Raw genomic sequence first — 22,827 nt, forward strand, 5'->3', positions numbered from 1 at the left:
ATCTTACTGATAATTATCTGTTAGACAAGCTTCCAATGTACCTTTTAGTGGTGTAAATCAAGTCCAAACAATGTAGAAAGAGAACATTAGTAGTAGTTTTTTCTTTCTGTTTTGTTTGTTTCTTTTGTTGTTTTTTTTGTTTTGTTTTGTTTTGTTTTGTTTTGTTTGTGGTAAGGCTAGAGACTGAACCTTGCACGTTCTAGGCAGAGCTCTAACATTCTTACCAACATTATAAGTTTTTAACTTTGAAAATTTTTGAGAGCATGACAGTCTGTGCAACTCTAAGACAAATTCAGAGACCATTCTGAAGACTTTCACCCTGAGAGGAAATATACACTAGAAATATTTTATGCTATCATTTTATTCTTAGTTTTGTAACTCTAATCTTGAACCATAAAAAAGATTTTAAAGGAATCATTACCATCGTTTTGTCTCTTGATCTTTTTTCTTATAATTATCCAATTTTTTCATCCCTCTAACGTTCTGCTGCTTCAGGGTCTCTTCTGTCTCCCATGTGTTGTGGATGTGAGACCATCCTTTCCACTTAATTAAATACTGTATGTCTCCTGGCTCTTTGTTTCTTTCAAATCCTGCATTTGGGTCACCATCTGCTTCGACAGCATAAATGGTTGTAGTAGCACCAGTAGCTAGAGGCAAAAGACAAACTCCATGTGACTCTGTTACAGGGTTATTTTCTTCCCAATTTAAAGCTTCAAATGTGTACAAACCACTCACTAAATAACCAAACTATTAAAATACAAAAAAAAAAAATTATGGTAAATTGTGTCACAAAAGAGAACTAAGAGTTTTAGAACTAAAAAGTAGATATTTCAATCCCTCTTGCATTTTAAAAGCTGGGAAAGCAGGCAGAAGCCTGACAACCTGAGTTCTATCCCCAGGACTTACATAATAAAGATACCAAACACACACCAAGTTGTCCTCTGGCCACCACATGGGGGCTGTAGCACACACATGCACGCACGCACGCACGCACGCACACACACACACACACCACACATATACACTGAAGAAATGTAAAATTTTCTAATTAATAAGCCATTTTTTTTTTTTTTCGGAAAAAAAAGTGGGATACTCAACAGCACATCCATTAACATACAGTAACTAGTAACTTGGAAATTGCTGTTTTAGTTAATTTACTTTCCAGATATGTTAAGCAATAATAAGAAGCCTGTATGTCTAAGACATAGGGGAAATGGTCAAAAAAACAAAAACTCTTTAAGTTGAAAATATAAAAAGAGAAATAATTTAAAATATATGAAAAACACTATTTTTCTTCCTTATTGAGTTAAAACCCTTCCCACATGTATAGCACAAGGACTGATCCTAGGACATTTCAGAGATGTGTGGGCATGCAATGCCTATTTTCACAGTAAATAAGCAAAGGAGAAGAAAATTCACTTTTCTTTCTTTCATAACTGGAACGTGTCTAAGAAATGCTGTTGTTTACGCTGTGAATATTTGAACAAGCACGTACTGAACACTGCTTGCAGCCGTACCTCCTTTCCGCCCAACTCTGCAATCCATAACCCTCTCTATTGTCTCAAACTCCTCGTCCTCAGTCTGAGGGACGTCCTCTCCGCAGACCTCCAGCAGGTCATCAGAGTCGGTTTTCATTTCTTCATCCTCCTTGTAGCTCACATTGACGGTGGCTTGGCGGCGAGAGCTTCGTTTATCATTATCATAATCTTCATCATCTTCATCCTCAGATGAATCAATCTGTCTCTTTTTTTGTCCAAGAATTTTTTTCCCATTTTTTGACTTAGATCTGAGAAAGGAAAGGGGGAAAAAGTGTTTTACAGATACTAGGATAAAAAAATTTTAAGGAACTATACAAAAACAAATTCTCTAAATGGCAATCAAACCACAAAACACCGCACTCACCTATTCTGAGGCTTTCGGCTTCTGACTTTGTTTTTCGGCTCGTAGTCAGACTCTGTGCCGTCGCAGCTGCTTTTATCTCGCTCTTCTTCAGAATCTGAGTCTGAACCAGACTGAGATGGAGATCCGGACCCAGACATCTGCCAGTCTTCACTGTATATAAACATTTTTTATTTAGATATCATAGGTAATTTATACTGCTATAAAACCTAATTATGGTCAAAACTAAATTATATTCCACTGAATACAAAGAAAACCGTTGCTTTGAGCCATACTGGAAAATAGTAAATATCAGCAGAGTAACAAGAAGTATTTCCAAAGATTTATCTTATAACCCCAGAATTTTATTGGCCACTTTACCCTCAAATGAAAAATATTATGTGAACAAATGGTGATAGATAGATAGATAGATAGATAGATAGATAGATAGATACTATTCTTTTAAAAACAAAAGGAATTCTAACTCCTCGCTTTTTATACAGAAGCGGTGGGGCTCGGCATAGTGGAGGTCAAGGTGACCTGGTCATGCTGTGCTGTGTTCACCAACCACATCCTGCTTGGTGATGCTCCCACTTGCTGGGCTCCCACTTGCTGGGCTCCCACTTGCTTGGCTCCCACTTGCTTGGCTCCCACTTGCTGGGCTCCCACTTGCTGGGCTCCCACTTGCTGGGCTCCCACTTGCTGGGTCTTGTTTTGGCTTCACATGGGGAAAGCAGGACTACTGAGCAGTCCAAGAGGAAGAATCCAGCCAAGTGTGTAAAGAAGTGAACACCTGTATATCTGAGTGAGTTTCCTGCCTCTGAAAGACCCTTCCCTAGGAGAGGAATCTGCATTGTAGGATCTTGAAAACACTGCAAACTACCATGGGCTCAGAAGGTGGGGGAACATATCCTTTTATGTGTATGGGGTCTGTATGCCACCTGCATTCGTGGTACCAATAGCAGCCAGAAGGAATGCCAGATGCCCTGGGTCTGGATTTACAGAGGCTGTTAGCCATTATGTGGGTGGCCACTGGGAACCAAACCACTGTTCTGTGGAAGAGCAGCCAGTGCTCTTAATCACTGAGCCTCCTTCTAGCCTCTAAAATAATTTTTAAGTAGTAATATGTATTTTCTAGGGGAAAAAAAAGCTTAATACACATCACATCACTCATGACTATGATGAAGCTAACACGACAAACACACATAAAGCTCCAAGTGGCATGATGCAGGACACAAGAAAAATTATTCCAAATACATTTTTCAACGTCATTTTTAATTTTTATACCAAATCAAGTCTATGTATCAACCCAAAGTATTTGTCTTTTATTATTTTCTTATGACCATGCTAATTGAGAATTTATCAGCTCAATAAAAGATATAAATAGCTGAGAAGACACCATAGTTGAAAATACAATATACTTTTTACTGAAAACTAGAATACAGGATAGCTCAATTATCAGTGCTTTTCTGGAAAGTGTGTAGCCAGCATCGCACACACAAGCACACAAAGCTGTAAGACAGATCCAAAGAAATCAGACACAATGCCGCAGAGCAAGACAAAGAGCAAACATGACACAGTAAGATTTACAGAGTAAAGCTAGATTATCTGAAGTACACAAAGTAACATGTGTGCCCTATGAGACAGGGAAAAGAGAAACAGCAAATAACCAAAGGTACAAAAACAGAATTTTCAGAAACTAAAAACATGAATCTTATAAACATATGAAACCTATTAGAAAAATAGTAAATCCAAACACACATAGAACAAAGTAAATAAACAGAATACCCAAGACAAATAGAAAAAGATCGGTCCGCTGACACCATTGCATACACTAGCAAGATTTTGCTGAAAGGACCCAAATATAGCTGTCTCTTGTGAGACGATGCTGGGGCCTAGCAAACACAGGAGTGGATGTTCACAGTCAGCTATTGGATGTATCACAGGGCTCCCAATGGAGAAGCTAGAGAAAGTACCCAAGGAGCTAAAGGGATCTGCAACCCTATTGTTGGAACAACATGATGTACTAACCAGAACCCCGGAGCTCTTGTCTCTAGCTGCATATGTATCGAAAGATGGCCTAGTCGGCCATCAATGGAAAGAGAGGCCCATTGGACTTGCAAACTTTATATGCCCCAATATAGGGGAATGCCAGGGCCAAAAGAATGGGAATGGGTGGGTAGGGAAGTGGGGGGCGCTATGGGGGACTTTTGGGATAGCATTGGAAATGTAATTGAGGAAAATATGTAATAAAAATATTAAAAATCAAAAAAAAAAAAAAAAGAAAAAGATCGGTCAAAAACATCAGAATGAAAAGGCAAACTAGTGGAGTGGACCTAATGTAAGAAAGTGTTCTACCTGCTTTCTGGGTCAAAATCTGTGGCAGTTATACTGAATTTGAGATTCTACATGAACTCTGCACAGGCAAAATTCCTGTGTAGATGGACTGTTTGGGGAATTAACACAATAACCAAGTCACTCAACTATCCTGCCGTCTTACAGGCTTTTCTCCTAAGTTAGAAAACTTGGAAAGTAGTTCTTTGATATCACTTAAAGTCCATCTTTAATGTACAAATAGGAGATAGGTTAACATATAAAAGAACAGGCATAAAAAAAGACATCAGCTGGTTATAGAAAGACAAATGTTATGGTAGTGGTTTAAATTAACTTCAAAAACACCATGAACTAAGAATTTTAAAAACTACTTTTGGAAAGGAAATGTACAAAAGATATACGAAACCATAGTATTTCCTTAGCATTCAAAGTAAGTTGGATGAGCTGGGCATGGTGGTGCACACCTTTAAACACAGCACTCAGGAGGCAGAGGCAGGCAGACCTGAGTCTGAGGCCAGCCTGGTCTACAGAGTGAGTTGTAGGATAGCCAGGGCTACACAGACAAACCCTGTCTCAAAAACAAGTGAACAAACACAACACAACACAACACAACACAACACAACACGAGTCAGCTGAATAAAATCACATACTCATTGTGCTTCTTCCTCTTGGCACCGCTGGACGAGTCGTCTGAGTCTTCAGTGCTGGAGGAGTCCTAGCGAGAAAGGAGGCTGGGGTCACTAACTCACAATTCAAGTCTAACCGAGTTAGAGTTTCTTTTGCTATGCTAGTCAGCATTCATTTTGCTAGCTATAACTATAACACAGTTATACAGACAGACACACACACTATAGTGGTTTGAATGAGATGCTCCCCACAATCCCGGCCATTTGAATACAGAGCTCTGAGTTGGTACTCTTTGGGTAGGTGTAGGAAGTATACCCTTGCTGGAGGAAGTATATCACTGGAGCCAGCTTTTAACATTTGAAAACTGGGCTATTCCCAATTTACCTCTCTGCTTCCAGTTCATGGTTTGAGTTCTCAGCTCTAGGAGCCATGCCAGCCTGCTGTCCCACTTCCCCACTGTAATAGTGATGGACTCTTTACCCCTCAGGAATGTTAAGCCCCAAATAAATCCTTCCTTCTGTAAATTGCTTTGGTCTTGGTGTTTTTATCACAACAACCAAAACCTAACTAAGACACATAAAAAAGAATATTACCAAAAAAGTGGTATGCATGCCAGTTATCTCTTAAAAAATAAAATTTCTTTTATATGTGTGTTGACACTAGAATACACAAATATATACAAATATGTGTACTGACAGAGTAGACTACCTCACTATAGGATACATAGTACTATATTATATATGCACCAAAAATTAATAAATTCCAATAACACACACCAACTGGGAATAACTCAGGCCAGGAAAGCATGTGAATGAGTGCGTGCGTGCGCGCTCAGTTAACACGAGTGAGAGTCAGTTGGGGAGAACAGCCCTCAATGAGAAAACTACTCCATCAGATGGCCTAGAGACAAGTCTGTGGGCATCATCGTGAGTGATGACTGGGGTGTAAGGGCCCAGCCTGCTCATGTGGTGTCACCATGGGCAGGTCCTGGAAAGTATAAGAAAGGCAGGTAAAGTGTGAGCCTGAGCTGGCGGTGGTGGCACCCGCCTTTAATCCCTGCACTTGGGAGGCAGAAGCAGGCGGATTTCTGAGTTCGAGGCCAGCCTGGTCTACAGAGAGTTCCAGGACAGCCAGGGCTACACAGAGAAACCCTGTCTCGAAAAACCAACCAACCAAACAAACAAACAAACAAGCAAACAAAAGCCTGTGAGCCTGAAGAGCAGTGGCCCTCCATAGCCTGTTTCAGTCCCTGCCGCCAGGTTCCTGCCCTGACTTCCTTTCAGGACAGGAAAGGATGATGAAATAGGCCCTTTCCTTCCCATTTGCTCCTGGTCAGTGTTTACCACAGAAAGCAAACTAATAAAATACACAAATATTCAAAATAACAAATCTGGACTCTAATTTTATATAGAACTAATAATATGTCTTTACCCATTAAATCATGTGTATACCATATACATAATATTAGGGGCGAGGCACTGAAAAAAGTCCTCCAAGGTACAATCCTTCTGCCTCCATCTCACTCACAAGTCCTAAGATTACGGATATTCATTCCCACACCAATTCATCATATTTAATATTTCTTGCAAGTGCACCTTTGGCTTCTCCAGTTCTTGTCTTGAAACGGTATTTTACTCAGTACCACAGGTTGGTCTCAAGCACAGAGAGCCAGTGCTTCAGCCTCTCAAGAGCTGGGAAAGCAGGCAGGTATCACATACATTGATACCTTATTTCCTGTTTTGCCATGATGAGGAAACAAATCCCACTGTTTTCGATTAAGCTCTAAAAGTAGGAACGCTGGTACTAAAGATGTCTGTGCGTCAAGATTAATGCACATAAATACAGACACTACTATCCATCCAAAGCCATGGTGTTCAGTAAGTAAGCAGAATGTACTTATGGAGCAGCTCACTGTGGACTTACCTCTTCGGATCCACTATTAGATGAAGCTGGGCGCTGCTGCTGGGCCTGCTGTGGCTGCTTCCTAAGCATGGCAGATCTCTGAACAGCCAGAATACTGGGGCTAGATTTCCAAAACTGTACCAAAAACAAAGCAGGGAGAGATGAAATGTTTCAACATTTACATCCCTCCAAGTAAATTATTCTCCTCGTTCACCGTATGAATACAGTGCTCCTGCAATACAGTGAAATACAATGCAAGACTTCAGTGACTATGAGAAACATATGGCATGTTGAATCTTATATGTAACAGCCATCATGCTCCTGATGCTTCCAATGTTTTTCAAAACAAAGTGTAAATGTACTGCATCACTCCTACATACTGTGCCTACCTATGTTTTCCCGTGTTAGGTGAACGTGAAAAGCCAGAGTCTAAATATAAAGAAACCATGTCACTCTGCAGTTCTGCTCATGCAACTTGACCTTTTTTTTTTTTTTCTTTTGAGGGGGAGTGGGGATCAGGGGACAGAGCTCTCTGCTAACAAAGCTACAACCTGGTTTCTAATTTAGGCCCAGGCATCTTGGTTCTCCAGAGCCTGGTACTCTGAGTAACACAGTTACCTTGCAGTAAGTAACCTGCAGGAAACACTTCTGTCAAGCCCTCCTGCTGTTAGCAATAAAGCATCCCCCTGTAGACCTTGGGCAGATATACAAGCCTAACCAGAAGACCTCATGCAGCCTTTACTCTTATCTAAGGAATTTAATTTCTGTCACTTGGTGTTTGTGGTGCTCAGGACAAATCCAGAATGTCATGGGTGTGTTAGACAAGTGCTGTACTGCTGAGCTATACGCCCAGGCCATGACACTGTCCAGTCAGTTATAAGATTTAACTTCTATCTTAAAGAGGTAGAAAGGGCTTTATTTGTGTAGATAAGTATTTTAGAGCCATCTGCTTCTGTCTTAAGCCAGTTCAATTGCACTAACTTACCTCGGCTCCATCGACTTTTGGTGGTTTTGCTTGAACTTTGTTCTCTCGGGATGTGTCTGATTCAGACTCTGATTGACTTCCTGAGTCAGAGCCAGAATCAGAGTCGCTGCTCCCGGATTGACTGCTGCTTCCGTCACTGCTGCTGCCAGAACTCGAGCCAGATCCAGAGCCTGATGCTGACCCACAATCATCATCTGACTGACTACAATTGAAAATAAAAAATTTAAAGCAAAATTTGACAGGAATTTATCTCTTCAGCAGAAAGCTAAACATACAGTTTAATATTCCAATTATCTGTGTCCAAACACCAAGGGCAATGTACATTATAGTAATGGACATATGTGATGGTTCGTATATGCTTGGCCCAGAGAGTGGCACCATTAGGAGGTGTGGCCCTGTTGGAGTAGGTGTGACAGTGTGGGTATGGGCTATAAGACCCTCTCCCTAGCTGCCTGGAAGCCAGTCTTCCACGAGCAGCCTTCAGATGAAGATGTAGAACATTCAGTTCCCCCTGTTCCATGCCTGTCTGGATGCTGCCATGCTCCCACCTTGATGATACTGGACTAATAAACCTCTGAACCTGTAAGCCAGCCCCAATTAAATGCTGTCCTTAGAAGACTTGTTTTGGTCATGGTGTCTGTTCACAAGAGTAAAACCCTAACTAAGACAGGCATACACATTTAGTTTTCTTTTGTTTTGGTTTTTGAGACACAGGTTTTTCTATACAGTCCTGGCTGTTCTCACTCTGTACACTAGGCTTGCCTGGAACTCATAGAGATTTGCCTACCTCTGCCTCCTGGGGTACTGGAATTAAAGGTGTGTGCCATCACAGGCCATTGGACATACTTATTTGTAGGACTGTAATCTCCCTCAAAGATGTGCAAGGCCTACCAACTATGGGATCCTCGGCTAGAAACCGGGAAGACAAAATGTGTAAGTCAAAAAAGCCCTATTAGAGGTTACCTCTAACAGTTCAAATTTAGGAACTGTGTGAAGAAATAAATAAACATGTTGGGAATTCTTACTACAGTGGGTAGAAAATAAGCCCATTTCTTGCAGTGAAAACAACATACTTGTTTTCAAGATTATTTCTGTCAATGTAGTGATGCAAGGCTGCAATCACTTAAGAGACAGAAGCAGAAGGTATTTTCTACCTTCTGTAATTTTCCAAACTGCCACCAGATGGCACAATTTGCTGATAGACTACTTTAAAAAGCTAGTCTTTAGGGGGGAAGTACCTAAGAGAGTTATGAGTAATAAAATTTCCAGGAAGAATTTTAATTCTGCAAATTAAATGTTTAAATTGACAAATACATATGTATTTTTAAAATGTGGTGTAATTTTGTTTCGCAGTAATAAAGTAAAACTTTTCCTCTAGTGAGATTTATGGTTGCAACATTGTTTCTACCAATACTGCTTTTTCTCTCCATTCCCAAGCCGTTCCCACCATTATTTCCACCCGCAAACACACAGCTGAGTCTCTCAGCTATCATGAAGTGTCTTTAAGAACAGGGGGAGATGGCCTATTTCACCTCAGCTATTTTACTTGTACAAACTGGAGCGATGCTAGTGGAGATTTTTTTTTCCCTGACAATTTTATTTCTCTATTAACTCACAGGTAAGAAAAACCATTGAATTCAATAAACTTTACTGAGAACCACTCATAGATCAGGCCTGTGGAGGCTGAAACAACAAAGTCTTTACAGTCAAAAGACCTCCTACCTTGAGGTAGCTCTGTAAGCTGATAAGCAGCTTCCTGTGCTATGTTTATAACAGCTGATCTAGACATGACTAGGTTTGGTGAATCAATCAAGACCATTTAGTAGAAAGCACTGTTAAACTTATCCTTCCCATAAAAAAAAAAAATTAAGGAGATGGAAAGTCTTAGATTGTTACTTTGCAGGCATTCTTATTTTCACTAAAGCATCTAGCATAAAATTTGCTTGCCAAACATACACAAGCCCTGAGTTAAAATAAAACTGGGTAAAGCATGCCTACAAACACTAAGGGGGTGGAGACAGCAGAAAGGTCAGAACATCAATGGCATCCTTGGTTACAATTTGAGACCTAACACACTGTATCTAAAACTAAAAAAGTTAATGGTTGATGGAACCAAGGGCAGCTTCTATCCATCCACCCATCCATCCATCCATCCATCCATCTCTGTTCCAGTCCATCCATCCATCCACCCATCCATCCATCCACCCATCCATCCATCCATCCATCCATCCATCCATCCATCTCTGTTCCAGTCCATCCATCCATCCACCCATCCATCCATCCACCCATCCATCCATCCATCCACCCATCCATCCATCCACCCATCCATCCATCCATCTCTGTTCCAGTCCATCCATCCATCCACCCATCCATCCATCCACCCATCCATCCATCCATCCACCCATCCATCCATCCACCCATCCATCCATCCATCCACCCATCCATCCATCCACCCATCCATCCATCCATCCACCCATCCATCCATCCACCCATCCATCCATCCATCTCTGTTCCAGTCCATCCATCCATCCATCCATCCATCCATCCATCCATCCATCCATCCATCCTTGTTCCAGTCCATCCATCCATCCATCCATCTCTGTTCCAGTAAAGGAGCATGTTTATTATTAGAAACTGGAACTTTGGTATTTACGTCCACAGTAGTTTATTGGGTTGTTCTTTCATGGGATAAAGAATATGTCAAGATTGAGAGGAAGAGAATGTTTTAGAAGAAATTAATTCTGATATCCAACTACACAGCAGGGTGACTACAGACCACGGTAATAATAGTACACTTTTCGTTTTAAAGCTAGGGAGAAAGATGTTTTCAATGATTCAATATAAGTGATAAATATTTCATGGTATAAATGTATACCCTAACTTGAACATTATACAAATAAAATGATTGCAGCCAACCTGCTTTCTGATAAAGCATAGCATATCTTGCCTCAAGCTATAACTGTTATTTCATCAAAACCTAAGTACACTACAAGTGTGAGGTAAGCCTGTGACTATGCATATGCCATTTTGTGTGGTAAGCAGAATGAACTACAATGCATGTGTTTTTAGAGAGAAATACATTAATTTATTCTATTACTTCTAATTCACAATTACAGGGTTTTTATTTTTACCTCCTTCAGTTTTATATTTACATCATTTTGGTTGAGTTTCTTAGTTCCAAATGACACTAATAATCTGCTTGTTTTATCTTAGGGGCTAATATATATGCATGGACATATACACATCCAATTAATCAATTTCAGATTAATAACATTACTGCTAATGGTAACTGAAATAATTCCTTTGCTCTCTGGCTTCAAAATTGCTCATCCCCATAATTAAACTACTGCCTTAAAGCCTACTAATTTCTGTGTAACAAGAAGTTGATATAATCAGAATCATTTATTTTTAAAGACTACTTTCTGTTTTGACGTCATCTTTTTTTTTTGATTTTTTTGAGACAGGCTCTCTCTGTACTGGAACTCACTTTGTAGACCAGGCTGGCCTCGAACTCAGAAATCCACCTGCCTCTGCCTCCCAAGTGCCGGGATTAAAGGCATGCGCCACCACCGCCCGGCGTGACATCATATTATTATTAACTTAGGTTCAATAGTTTAGAGTTTAAAGATGCACCATTTGATCAGTTAAAATTAAAATGTAATTTTAAATTTTAATAACTACCTTGCACACTGATCATGATTCCTAAATATTACTGCACACTTAAATGACAACTCTCCTAAGAAATGGAAGACAACTGCTGTGCCTCAGAAAGTAAAAACAAAGCCTAACAAGCCTGATGTGGGAAGAAAAAAAAGAAAAAAAAAAAAAACTTTAAAAAACAAATTTCAAGAAGAAGAGGAAGAGTACGGAGAGATAAAATGACATAAGAACTGGTATAAAGATCTAATTTTTAATATCAAAATACAGCACTGAAATAATATTGGTCAGCAAATGAAATAGGAGCTCAAGTCCCTGATGATGACAGACTCAGTGAGAGGGACAGACAGAGTGGTAGTTTTAGAAAAGTCATATTAAAGTCACACAGAAAATACTAGTACAGACCAGAACTATCAGTAGGTGCTAAGTATAAAAGAGTTTCATGAGTAAAATATTTACATAGTTTTAGGCTCTCTTTTTTGGGGGGGGGTGTTAGTGGGTGCCTATCTATCTGTCTGTTTATGAAAGAGTTTCTGGCTGTCCTGAAACTCAATTTGTAGACCAGGCTTATCTGGAACTCACAGAGATCCACCTGCTTCTGCCTCCTGAGTGTTGGGATTAAAGGCGTGCACTGCCACCACAAACACAGCAGCTTTAGACTCCTTAAGAATCACTAGGTAGCCCTGGCTGGCCTGGAACTTGCTATGTAATCCAGGCTAGCCATCACAAAAGAAATCCATTTGTCTCTCTCTCTTTCCCAAATGCTGGGAATAAAGTATGTACCACCATATTTGGCAATATTTATATAACTTTCAAACATCTTTCACATGGGCTGGAGTGGTGGCTCAGAGATTAAGAGCACACACAGATTTTCCAGACGACCTGAGTTCAGATCCCATGCCATCTCTAACTCCGCTCCCAGGGATCCAATGCCCTATTCTGGCCTTTGGGGGGCATCTGAAACTCACATGTGATAAAAAGTAATATCAATCAAAAAGTAACCAGTCTCAAAAACAAGTAACACTTCTTTTTTCTCATATATGTAACCTATTAAGGAAAATAGTACATGAGGATAAAAAGTGAAAAAGGAGTTATTGAAAGAGAACAGGAGTGAGTAGCTAAGGAGGTCAAGACAGGAACAGAGGGGGAATGAAGACCAAAGCACGCTGTCAGTCAGCATGGGGAGACATGGCAAAAGCAGTGCTTCTCAACCTGTGCCTCACAACCCTTTCACGGGGGTTGGCGGCCTAAGACCATTAGAAAACAGGCATTTTCATTACAATTCATAACAGTAACAAGATTAAAGCTATAAATAACTGCGAACCTAAGGGGCTGCACTAGGGACTGCAGCACTGAGGCTGGGAATCTCTGGTCTAAGCGGAACCTTCCTTTTACAATAAATACACACTGCAGCATCTCTTTAAGGCAATAGCACTAACAGGAGCAGAGAAGACACAAGCTTCCAGATGCTCTTAAGATGGATCATTTGATCTTAATTGTAAGTACACATCAAACAAACACAAGCTGAAATATATACTATACAAAATGACTGGTGTGTAGTCCCCAAAGACAATTTAATAAAAGACAGAACTATTCCAGGTTAAAAGAGAAACAACAGCCAACTGAGTATGCGGTCTTAGTCTGGATACTAATGAAAGACTGAGGGGACTGGCCAGCCAAAATGAAATGAAAAGTGAGATTCCCTGAACATGCTGGCTCAAAGAGAATACTTTGTTCTTAGAAAGGGTAGACTAAGTTAAATGTGTATGAGGCACAATTCTTGCAACCTATTTTCAAATTATCCATAAAGACAGACAGACTGACTGACTGACTGACCAGTTTACTGGTAGCTTACTCAGCTAGAAGTCCATGTTTGGGACTTTAAGATTTTCCTTCAAAGGTGAAGGCATTCTGAAAATTAGAAGAGAGGTTTGTCCAAAAATAAAAATACTATATAAGTCAGCTGTAGCACTCCTAGACTCTACTCTACAGACTATCCCTATGTCCACGTGGATGCTGCCCTATATCCACAAGAACAGGGTGACAGTGGCTGAGATCTTAATCAGCTCATAAGGGCTATGGAAGTGTGGTACACACACACAGAATTGACATCTGCAGGACAAGGATCAAGTGGGGATTATATTGTGAAGGAACAGACTGGAAAAAACAAATATTACACATTTTAAATTTTCAAATGTGCAAATGTGGGTGGGTAGGCATGGGTAGAGGAGGGGAAAGTGTCTTAAGGAAGTGGCAAAGGAGAAAAGGGGAACAGAATACATGTTACATCACATGTGACATGAGATGAGGTGGCAGTGGAAGCAAGGGGAGGTCAACCAAACCGGTGTGAGAGTGTAATAGTAAACATTCTGTCAACGAGAAAGAAATCTCACAGTGTAAGAAGTAGGTTATCTCAGAAATAAAAGCCAAAATAAAAAATAAGTAAATTTTAAAGTTTGTAGCCAAAGCAAAAAGAGGAACATATTCAATATTCACATCTGTAATAATTTAGAAACTAATTCTCTTCCAACATTCCCTAAGGTATTGCTGTCGGCTTGAATGCTTACAAAAATATTAACATTCCTTTAACAAAACAGTTCAGTCATTTTAATTTATTTCTTTTTCAAGGAATTCTGTGCATCTATACTCCCTGGTCAAATCCTCATGAATTGCATATCTAAAATGTTGATTCTGTGTCTATGAACTGCCTGACAGAAATGCTTTTCCAACTCTAACCGGCATCTGGACAGCCATCCTCCCACCCCAGTTACAAACTGTGGGCCTGGGATCCATGTCAAACTTCTAAGAGATGGTGACAAAGCTCTCACCACAACTTGTTTTGAGGATGTTAAAGGCTTATGTTTATTGCCTGGCTAAAAGACTTAAAATGTGAACTCTGGCAGCTATCTATCCACGGACTCTAAAATCATCCTCTCTGCTTTGCAATGTAAACACCTACCTTCTTCCTTCAGCCCTTGAATTCACGTTTGTCCGACCTCTGAGCCAGCCTTGGAGCAAGCACTTACATTCCTGCAAAGCTGTTAAGTGCCACTATCCTGCTGGCCCTGTACTCCAAGGTGTGCTTTTCTACCCGACACTCCACACATGACCAACACAGCCAACACACCAGTACAGTGTTCACTGAGCAACATCATTCCTGCTTTCCAGCTTTCTACCTGCCAAACTCAGGATAGTTTATGAATGAATGTACTGCTAACACTACATCCCTGTCCTTCCTGTTCTACAGAAATGTATCAACCTCTACGTACCTTCTCATTCTTTTCTCCAGTTTTCCTTGCCTCTACAATGCTTTACTGTATTCTTCCTCAGTCACTTAATTAAAACTAACTTTTCTGGAATAATGGAAAAGGCCTGACACACAGTCTACATCCCATACAGTCACACTGTCTACATGTAACACTGACCCTGTGAGAGAAGCTGACTCTACTTTAGGAATCAACTCCCTAAACATCTAATACCTGGAAAACGACTTGCGTTGTCTTGTTGGCCGTAGGGCCCTTTCTCACATGTCTTCTCCAGTAAGACAACATTTAAGGCATGAAACCCTACAGTTTACGCATATTTTCACTGTGTTTTACCTCTACAATAAAGCTGTCCGACTAGCCAGGACAAGAGTAGTATAAAGACAGGTATCTCCACGCTAACAGAACCCATAACATCAAGGGCAGCACACACCTACCTGACAGTGAAGAAGATGTGCATTTGAGACCATGTTGGGGGCAGGGGAACTCTAATACACTGCATTGTTTATTCAATGTACAGACTTTTTTTTTTTTTTTTTGGTTTTTTGAGACAGGGTTTCTCTGTGTAGCCTGGCTGTCCTGGAACTCACTTTGTAGACCAGGCTAGTCTCGAACTCGGAAATCCGCCTGCCTCTGCCCCCCCAAGTGCTGGGATTAAAGGCGTGCGCCAGCACTGCCCGGCCACAGACATTTTTTTTAAAGGTTTTCTACAATTAATAATTTGATTTCATTTGTTTACCTCCTTAACAATCAGTGAGCGGAGGTTTCTACTAGGAACAAAACAGGGAGGAAGCCAGGGCAAACAGAATGGAAAGAGAAAAAAACAGGAGCTCTTTGGGAGGTGGAGGCAGGCAGACCTCTGAGAGTCCTGGTCTACCTAGCAAGTTCCCAGAAGACAGTCGGAGATATGTAGAGACTGTCTCAAAACAAAGAGGGGGCGAGAGAGAGCCCAGCATAGGTACCAATCCTAGACTTTTCCTCGTCTGAAAATGCTTGCTCTTCAGAGCATCGGTAGAAGCAAGATACAGTACATCAGTCTTTTCTGCAGCCATCCCCATGGCCCTAGACGTAGGTCACTGCTCCAGCTCAGGCACTCCCAGTATCTTCCACGTGTCAGACATAACGCCTTTACAACATTAAAATAATTTTTAGACTAAGTATCCCAAGCCTAACCAGATGCTGGGGTTCATTAAATTGGGACCCTTTAGTGCAGTTATTTGGGTAATATCATATCCATTTCACCATAGATGAAGAAGTAATGTTGACAGAGGTCACTGACCCTAAAGCACTAGTAAGAAATGAATGTGTGAGCAACAGCTTCAAACTTTACTATTATAATCTGTATGCCTTTACACAGTGATTCGGCACCACACACACACACACACAGAGAGACAGAGAAAATGAGAGAGAGAGAGAGAGAGAGGGAGAGAGAGAGAGATCAGCACAGCTTCCAAGGATTTCAGTCAATCTGGAAATCATCTTTCCATGTGACTCTAAAATCCAGGTCATGCCACTGCTATTAGGTCCTAACCATCAAACAAAAACAGATCTTTTGATCATTCAAAACAACCAATCAATGACAAAATAGACCACACTATGACCCTATCTACCCAAAGTCCCAATGAAGACATGGGAATAGGCTGCTAGAAATGGATGCATGACAGAATTGAAAAATAACTGGATTAGTCATGCTGAGTTTGAGGATAAACTCAAAGAGCTCTAGAGTAGAGGTCCTCAGCCTTCCTAATGCTGTAACCCTTAAACACAGTTCCTCCTCCTGTTGTTATGACCCCCAACCATAAAATTACTTTCACTGCTACTTCATAACTAATTTTACTGTTATGAATTGTAATGTAAATATCTGTTTTCTAATGGTCTTAGGCAACCCCTGTGAAGGGGCTCTTTGACCCCAAGAGCCACAGACTGAAAGCCACTACTTTTAAGTATCAAGATGGAAAATGAGGAGGATACACACATACAATTAGATTTTACTGGCAATCGTTTCATAAAATACATATGAAATCACAATATTAAGAGGCTAAATGGCTAATTCTATCATTGATAAGCGGGTAGCTTTTCCCCTCATCAGTATTACTGACCACGTAGCAGTGAACAATTTAAAAGTAACCAAGTAAGGTAGTGCAGCAGGCAGAACTAAGAGATAGCACTGCATTGCCACAGTGCTGAGGGCACACCATGCACATGGCCGCTCAGCTTACCCTGTGGCTGCCATTACTTCAGGGATGCCTGAAATTATCCAAGGCAGCTGAGTCAGCAAAATAATGCCACGTTTTAAAAACATTAATGTGTTTAAATTTCTTTAATGCTGCCACAAGAAATAAAATTCCCACCAGCTGTGGTGATGTTTGCCTTTAATCCCAGCCAGCACCCAGGAATCAGAAATAGGAGGATCTCTAGTGAGTTTGAGGCCAGCCCAATCTACATAGCAAGTTCCAGGCCAGCCAAGGCTACATGATGACATCCTGTCTCAAATAAACAAACAAACAAAACAAAGCAACAACAACAACAACAAAAAAGCAAAGCAGATCCCTATACTGTATAGTTTTAAACAAAACTATTTATAGTTTAGTATTTCATCAGTATGTATATAGCCAAATGTAAGCCTAGCCTGCATCTATTGTGAGTCACTTACTGAACAATACTATACAATATTACTGAACAATACTATAGCCAGTACAGTGCACGCTGAGTTAATTATAATCAGGACAATGTACAACTAAATGACTGTGCGAGTCAACCCTTTGGCATAGTACATGCTAAGGCTAGGATTAAGTTACTTACAGTATGATCACCCACTCATACAGCTGGTATTTAATACACATTCAAGTGACTTCCTCTTATTAATGTATTTCAGGATTCAGTTATTCATATCTGAGAGGGAAAAAAAAGCACTCTAGGGGCTAGAGATGGCCCAGAGGCTGAGAATACCCTCTGCTTTTGCAGGACCCACTTGGCAGCTCACAGCCACCTCTAAGTCAGCACCCTCTTCAGGCCGCCACGGGGACCAGGCATACACACAGTCCACTTAGATGCAGGCAAACAAAACTCCCCTGGCTGCTTCCTCAGAGGATGACAACCATCATCTACCTCAACAATAGAAATCCAGGATCATCATTAGTGAGCTAAGGAGACAGACAGCTCTGCCCAGCTCCCCACTGCTCTCCCCACTGCTGCATTCACTTCTGAGAGCACTGTCATCAGTCACAGTCCCACCTTCTGGTATACCTGAGCCTCGGTCTTGCACATGCTAGAAAAGGACTACTCCAATCCCCAGCTATTCTGCCTTTTTACAAAACCTATCAAAATATACCTCATAAAATGAACAGCAACACGGTATTTTTAATATATACAAAAATTTGTTTACTGAGGTTCTAAATGATCCCTCTTTTAAAAAATAAAACTGAAAATTTAAAAAAGAAAAAGAAAACCTGCATTCCATTCCAGTGAGAACTGTTTCTGAAAGAGGCAATGTGGCTGGGAGGCAGCAGCAGCTAGGGTCACTAAGAGGGCCCAGAAAGTTTCCTCCTGGGCTTCAGCTTTGAGAGAGAGCAGACACTGACTACCAGGAATGTCTTTTAACCTTTCTCTGCTATTCATTTCAACAGCAACTTACATCTTACCTAATCGGCCCACACCACAGAAACATCTGTCTGTGGCTTAGCATGTAGCTAACTGTTAGCTTGAGTCACAGTCACACCTCATGCCCAGTGGCAGCTAACAACACAGCTTCAATTATGAAGAAGAGTCACTAAGTGACAGGAAGCTCCAGTACAGTATTGTCTCCCTCAAAACTAGTGAGTCTGAGGAGCCTGTGTGTATACTGTCTGTCTGTTTGTCCTTTTGTGTGGACCAGAGGAGCCCCTGTGTACGCCGGCCTCTTCTGTTTACCTTCCCATTGTCTACTCTGCCTCCTGGTCTCAAGTTTCCTTCATTCCCCCACTCCAACTAAACCCACACAAAACCTTCAGCATGAGGAGGAACCAATCTCAGGTTAGAGTGTAAAACTAGAATGTCTAATAGTTCTCTTTATTCGAGAGAACAGCTTTTCTTTACTGGGATATACTATTTTTAAAAACTTCCATTTCCTAGTAAAAGTATCTTTTTTTCTTTCTTTGAAAACTACGTAAATTTTTACCCAGATTGTAAAAGTTCTGCGGGAATCTTCCATATTGCTCACTGCATGGTTCTAACTGCCTTTCGTCACCTCCCCTGCACAGCTATACAGCCCTAACCTGCCTAACTGTGTATGTATATGTATATGTGTGTATGTGTATGTGTGTATATATATGTGTGTATATATACATATATATATATACACACATATATATACACACATACACATACACACACACACCAATCTGTTGTTACCTCTATATTAGAATAATCTTTCTAAATTTCATTTATTATTTTAAAACATGCTGCAATTCCATGTGAATAGTTTATATACATAATTTTGATACGAATACAACTATTCCAAAATCCTATTAAAATGGAAATTATGATCCAGGAAATCTAAGATACTAAGAAAACTTTCAAGGTAAGCCAATTGTTCTGTACAGTTGGTTCTTTACATCTGTCAAAACTCAGAGTTCTAATACACATTTTTTGTTGTTGTTTTTGTTTTGTTTTTCAAGACAGGGTTTCTCTGTATAGCCCTGGCTGTCCTGGAACTCACTTTGTAGACCAGGCTGGCCTCTGCCTCTACCTCTGCCTCTGCCTCTGCCTCTGCCTCTGCCTCTGCCTCTGCCTCTGCCTCTGCCTCTGCCTCTGCCTCTGCCTCTGCCTCTGCCTCTGCCTCTGCCTCTGCCTCTGCCTCTGCCTCTGCCTCTGCCTCTGCCTCTGCCTCTGCCTCCCAAGTGCAGGGATTAAAGGCATGTGCCACCACCGCCCCACTTACACTTTTTTTTAAATCAACAAGCATGATAGATTTCAAATGTAATGTGACCAACAAATGCACCTAACTTTATTACAAATTTGAAAACCCTGAAGAGGAAAATGAAGTAATTAACACCTTTGGAAAATGCTGGGTTGAGTGGATACTGCAAGGCTAAATGTGCGTATGCATGTATACACTGAGTTCAAAGTTGGCAAATTGGTTTCTACTGGGATTAAAGCCTAAACATTCTGAACCTATGTTTTCATATATTCTAGGTGTACTATATATAAGTGCATGGATAGCCTGAGCCAGCTTTGCCACTGTAGAATGTATAGGTCATAAGAACACAAGAGTGGGGTTATGAACCCTGAGGAGCTGGGAGTGGTGGCCTGTACCTTTAATCCCAGCACTCAGGAAGCAGTTACACCAATCTCTAAGTTCCAGACCAGCGTGGTCTACAGGGCAAGTTTATTGACAGTTTTTGCACACATATATTTCCTAGTTCCATCTGCTTTATCTGCTGAGAGGGTCTCAATTAAATCCAAAGTTTGCTGACCGGTCCCTGCAGCTGCTCAGCCATCTTCCCAGTCCTCCACCTTATTTGTTGAGTCAGGACCTCTCACGGAACCTGGAAGGCATGCACGCACTAGGCAGGTCTCTGGGGTCCTATATCTATCTCCAGCTCCCAATGTTGAGATTGCAGCTGGATGCCCCATGTAAGGTCTGGGATCCAAACCCAAATCCGCATGCTGTTACCAAGCCAGCATTTACCATGTAGTCAGCTTCCAGGCTTCATAGTAATGGCTTTAAAACAGTGAGTTTTAAAATTGTTACAGGAGCTAAAAGAGATGATTAAGTGGCTAAAAGGACTTGCTGCTCTTGCAGAGGACCCAAATTCAGTTCCTAGCACCATGTTATGTTGCATACAACTGCCTGTAACTCTACAGGATCCAACACCCCAATAATATCTCCTCAGTCATGCATAGGAATGTGGCATACAAACACACACATAAAAATAACATTTTAAAACTGTAAACCTTATTTTCCTATGCAGAAAGTAAAACTGTAACACTGTGGATAGCAATGGGGTTTTGTGGGAATGTGTTTTGAAATTTCCTGCGACACACAGTGCCCTGCATGCATCTTGCTTGGTTCAGTCAGAAAATCAACAATTACACTTTGCCAGTGTGTGTGCTTCTGGCAAAATAAAATTTACCTAGCCTCTCTCTGGCATGGCTCATGACAATATTCCTCAGGAATTCACAGAAAATAGAACCTTGTTTAAGTAAAACCCCAGTAACAACAACTGTAGGAATAAGTGGCTCAATTACTTAGGTAGATGGGTTCATTTCATTTATGCACTTATACTGTGATTTATCACAAATCACTTAGGAATCTGGAACAATACGAAGACTCCAGTGTGAAGTCCAGTTCTCCATTCCCAACAGGCTCAGAAGAATACCCCACAACTGGGTTCTAACACGTCTCTGGCTGTGCATTCTAAAACTTTCCCGTTAATCCCAGCACTCGGGAGGCGGAGGCAGTCGGATTTCTGAGTTCGAGGACAGCCTGTTCTACAGAGTGAGTTCCAGGACAGCCAGGGCTACACAGAGAAACCCTGTCTCGAAAAACCAAAAAAAAAAAAAGAAAGAAAGCAAGAAGGAAAGAAAGAAGCTACTTCCAAGCACCATTACACACCTTTAATCCCAGTTCTCCTTCCAAATCTCAACTCTCCCTTGAGAGACAGAGCTAGCTCCCAATAGCTCCAAGACAGCCTTACTATATATACATAGCAAGTTCAAACCAGCCTGGGCTACAATGAGACCTTGTCACATACATCAAATAAGTTAAAAAATAAGAAAATTTAAAGAAAACTAACCTTTCAAACAACTCTTTACAGAAGAAACACATTTTTTTAAATATAGAACTACAACAGGTATGATCCAGTTAGGTACATAAACAGGCAACTTGCTATTACCACTGCCTGTACAGTATCTTATCTTTATAGGGAAAGACAGCACTGCACAAGAAAAATTGCATAATCCTCTCAAACTCACCAGCTAAAAGTAACACTAATGAAAGTAACCTATACTTACTACAATCTCAGGAAACCCTATGAAAATTATAACTTGATAATTCTACTCAGAGAATAGCTGACAGCCAAAGCTGCTGGTGTGCAGCACACTGAGTTTTCCCAATAGAAATCTTAGCTTCAGAAGCATCCAGAGGATGTGAGAAAAAAAATAATAAAGACAAAGAAAGTACAACTGAACAAAATATGCACTAAGAGAAATTAAATAAACCCAAGATTTATTCTCTTTTGCACCTAACGAATGACATCACTGGAAACTGTCACAGCCTGATTTCTGAACTGTGTCACCTCTGGCCATCCCATCTTCATCATTTCCTAGTTTTCTGCCTTCCTGTCTTTATTTCACAGCTAGCATTACTTCACAAACTTTCTCAACTAACTTTTTAAAAAGTGATTGTAAGCAAGAAGCATTTTTACAATGTCTTATAAAAAGTATTCAAATCTAATGCAAAAGATCAACCAAGCTTTTTGGTTTGTGTTGTTTTTGAAACAGGGATTCTCAAACAGGGATTCTCCCTCTGTGTAGCCCTGACTGTCCTGGAACCTGCTCTGTAGACAGACTGGTCTTGAACTCAGAGATCTACCTGCCTCTGCCTCCTACCCCCTGAGCCACAAACACACACCCTAACAATTTTATGTATATAAGGCATATGCACACTTATATAATCCTTGAAATAAGTGGCTAAGAATGGAAACTCAGCCTAACCCACACATTTATCATTATTAACATTGCTTAAAAATAAAGACTTTAGGTCTAATTCAGTGTAGAAAACTTGCCTAGTATACACAAGGTTCTAGGTTCTATGGCCTATGTCCCTGCATATACACATACAAAAGACTTTATTCTAAGAATTAGGTCAACTGAATTCAATTAAGTACAGACTATGTGAGACTATTAAAGCATATTACCAATATCTCCCACTATGTAAGAATTTTCAAGGGCATAACATATAGTTATGTAGTGGTTCTCAACCTCGGGGTCTAATGGCCCCTTCACAGGGGACCTATCAGATATTCTGCAAACCAGTTATTTACTCTGGGATTCAGAACTACCAAAATTACAGTTATGAAGTAGAAACAAAAATAATTTTATGGTTGGCGATCAGCAAAAGCATAAGGAGCTGTATAAAGTGATTGAACTCAGCATTTGGAAGGCTGAGAACAACTGATTTAAAGACTAAAGTACCACATT

At 40.6% G+C, this 22,827-nt stretch overlaps 1 protein-coding gene across 1 annotated transcript in view; it reads right to left on the reverse strand.

Moving 5' to 3' along the window:
• Chd1 (chromodomain helicase DNA binding protein 1) overlaps positions 1 to 22,827 on the reverse strand; it is a 67,065-nt gene that overhangs the window by 38,439 nt on the left and 5,799 nt on the right. The window contains exons 3-8 of the mRNA XM_021186043.2: positions 7,727 to 7,928; positions 6,763 to 6,876; positions 4,863 to 4,927; positions 1,903 to 2,052; positions 1,518 to 1,786; positions 422 to 647 (exon numbers count right to left, since the gene is read on the reverse strand). Of these exons, the coding sequence (XP_021041702.1) occupies positions 422 to 647; positions 1,518 to 1,786; positions 1,903 to 2,052; positions 4,863 to 4,927; positions 6,763 to 6,876; positions 7,727 to 7,928 (1,026 nt within the window). The remainder of the gene's footprint in view (positions 1 to 421; positions 648 to 1,517; positions 1,787 to 1,902; positions 2,053 to 4,862; positions 4,928 to 6,762; positions 6,877 to 7,726; positions 7,929 to 22,827) is intronic.

Source organism: Mus caroli, unplaced genomic scaffold (genome assembly GCF_978045245.1).
Source record: "Mus caroli unplaced genomic scaffold, Mus_caroli_1 scaffold_18, whole genome shotgun sequence".
In the NCBI taxonomy this organism is placed as follows: Eukaryota; Metazoa; Chordata; class Mammalia; order Rodentia; family Muridae; genus Mus; species Mus caroli.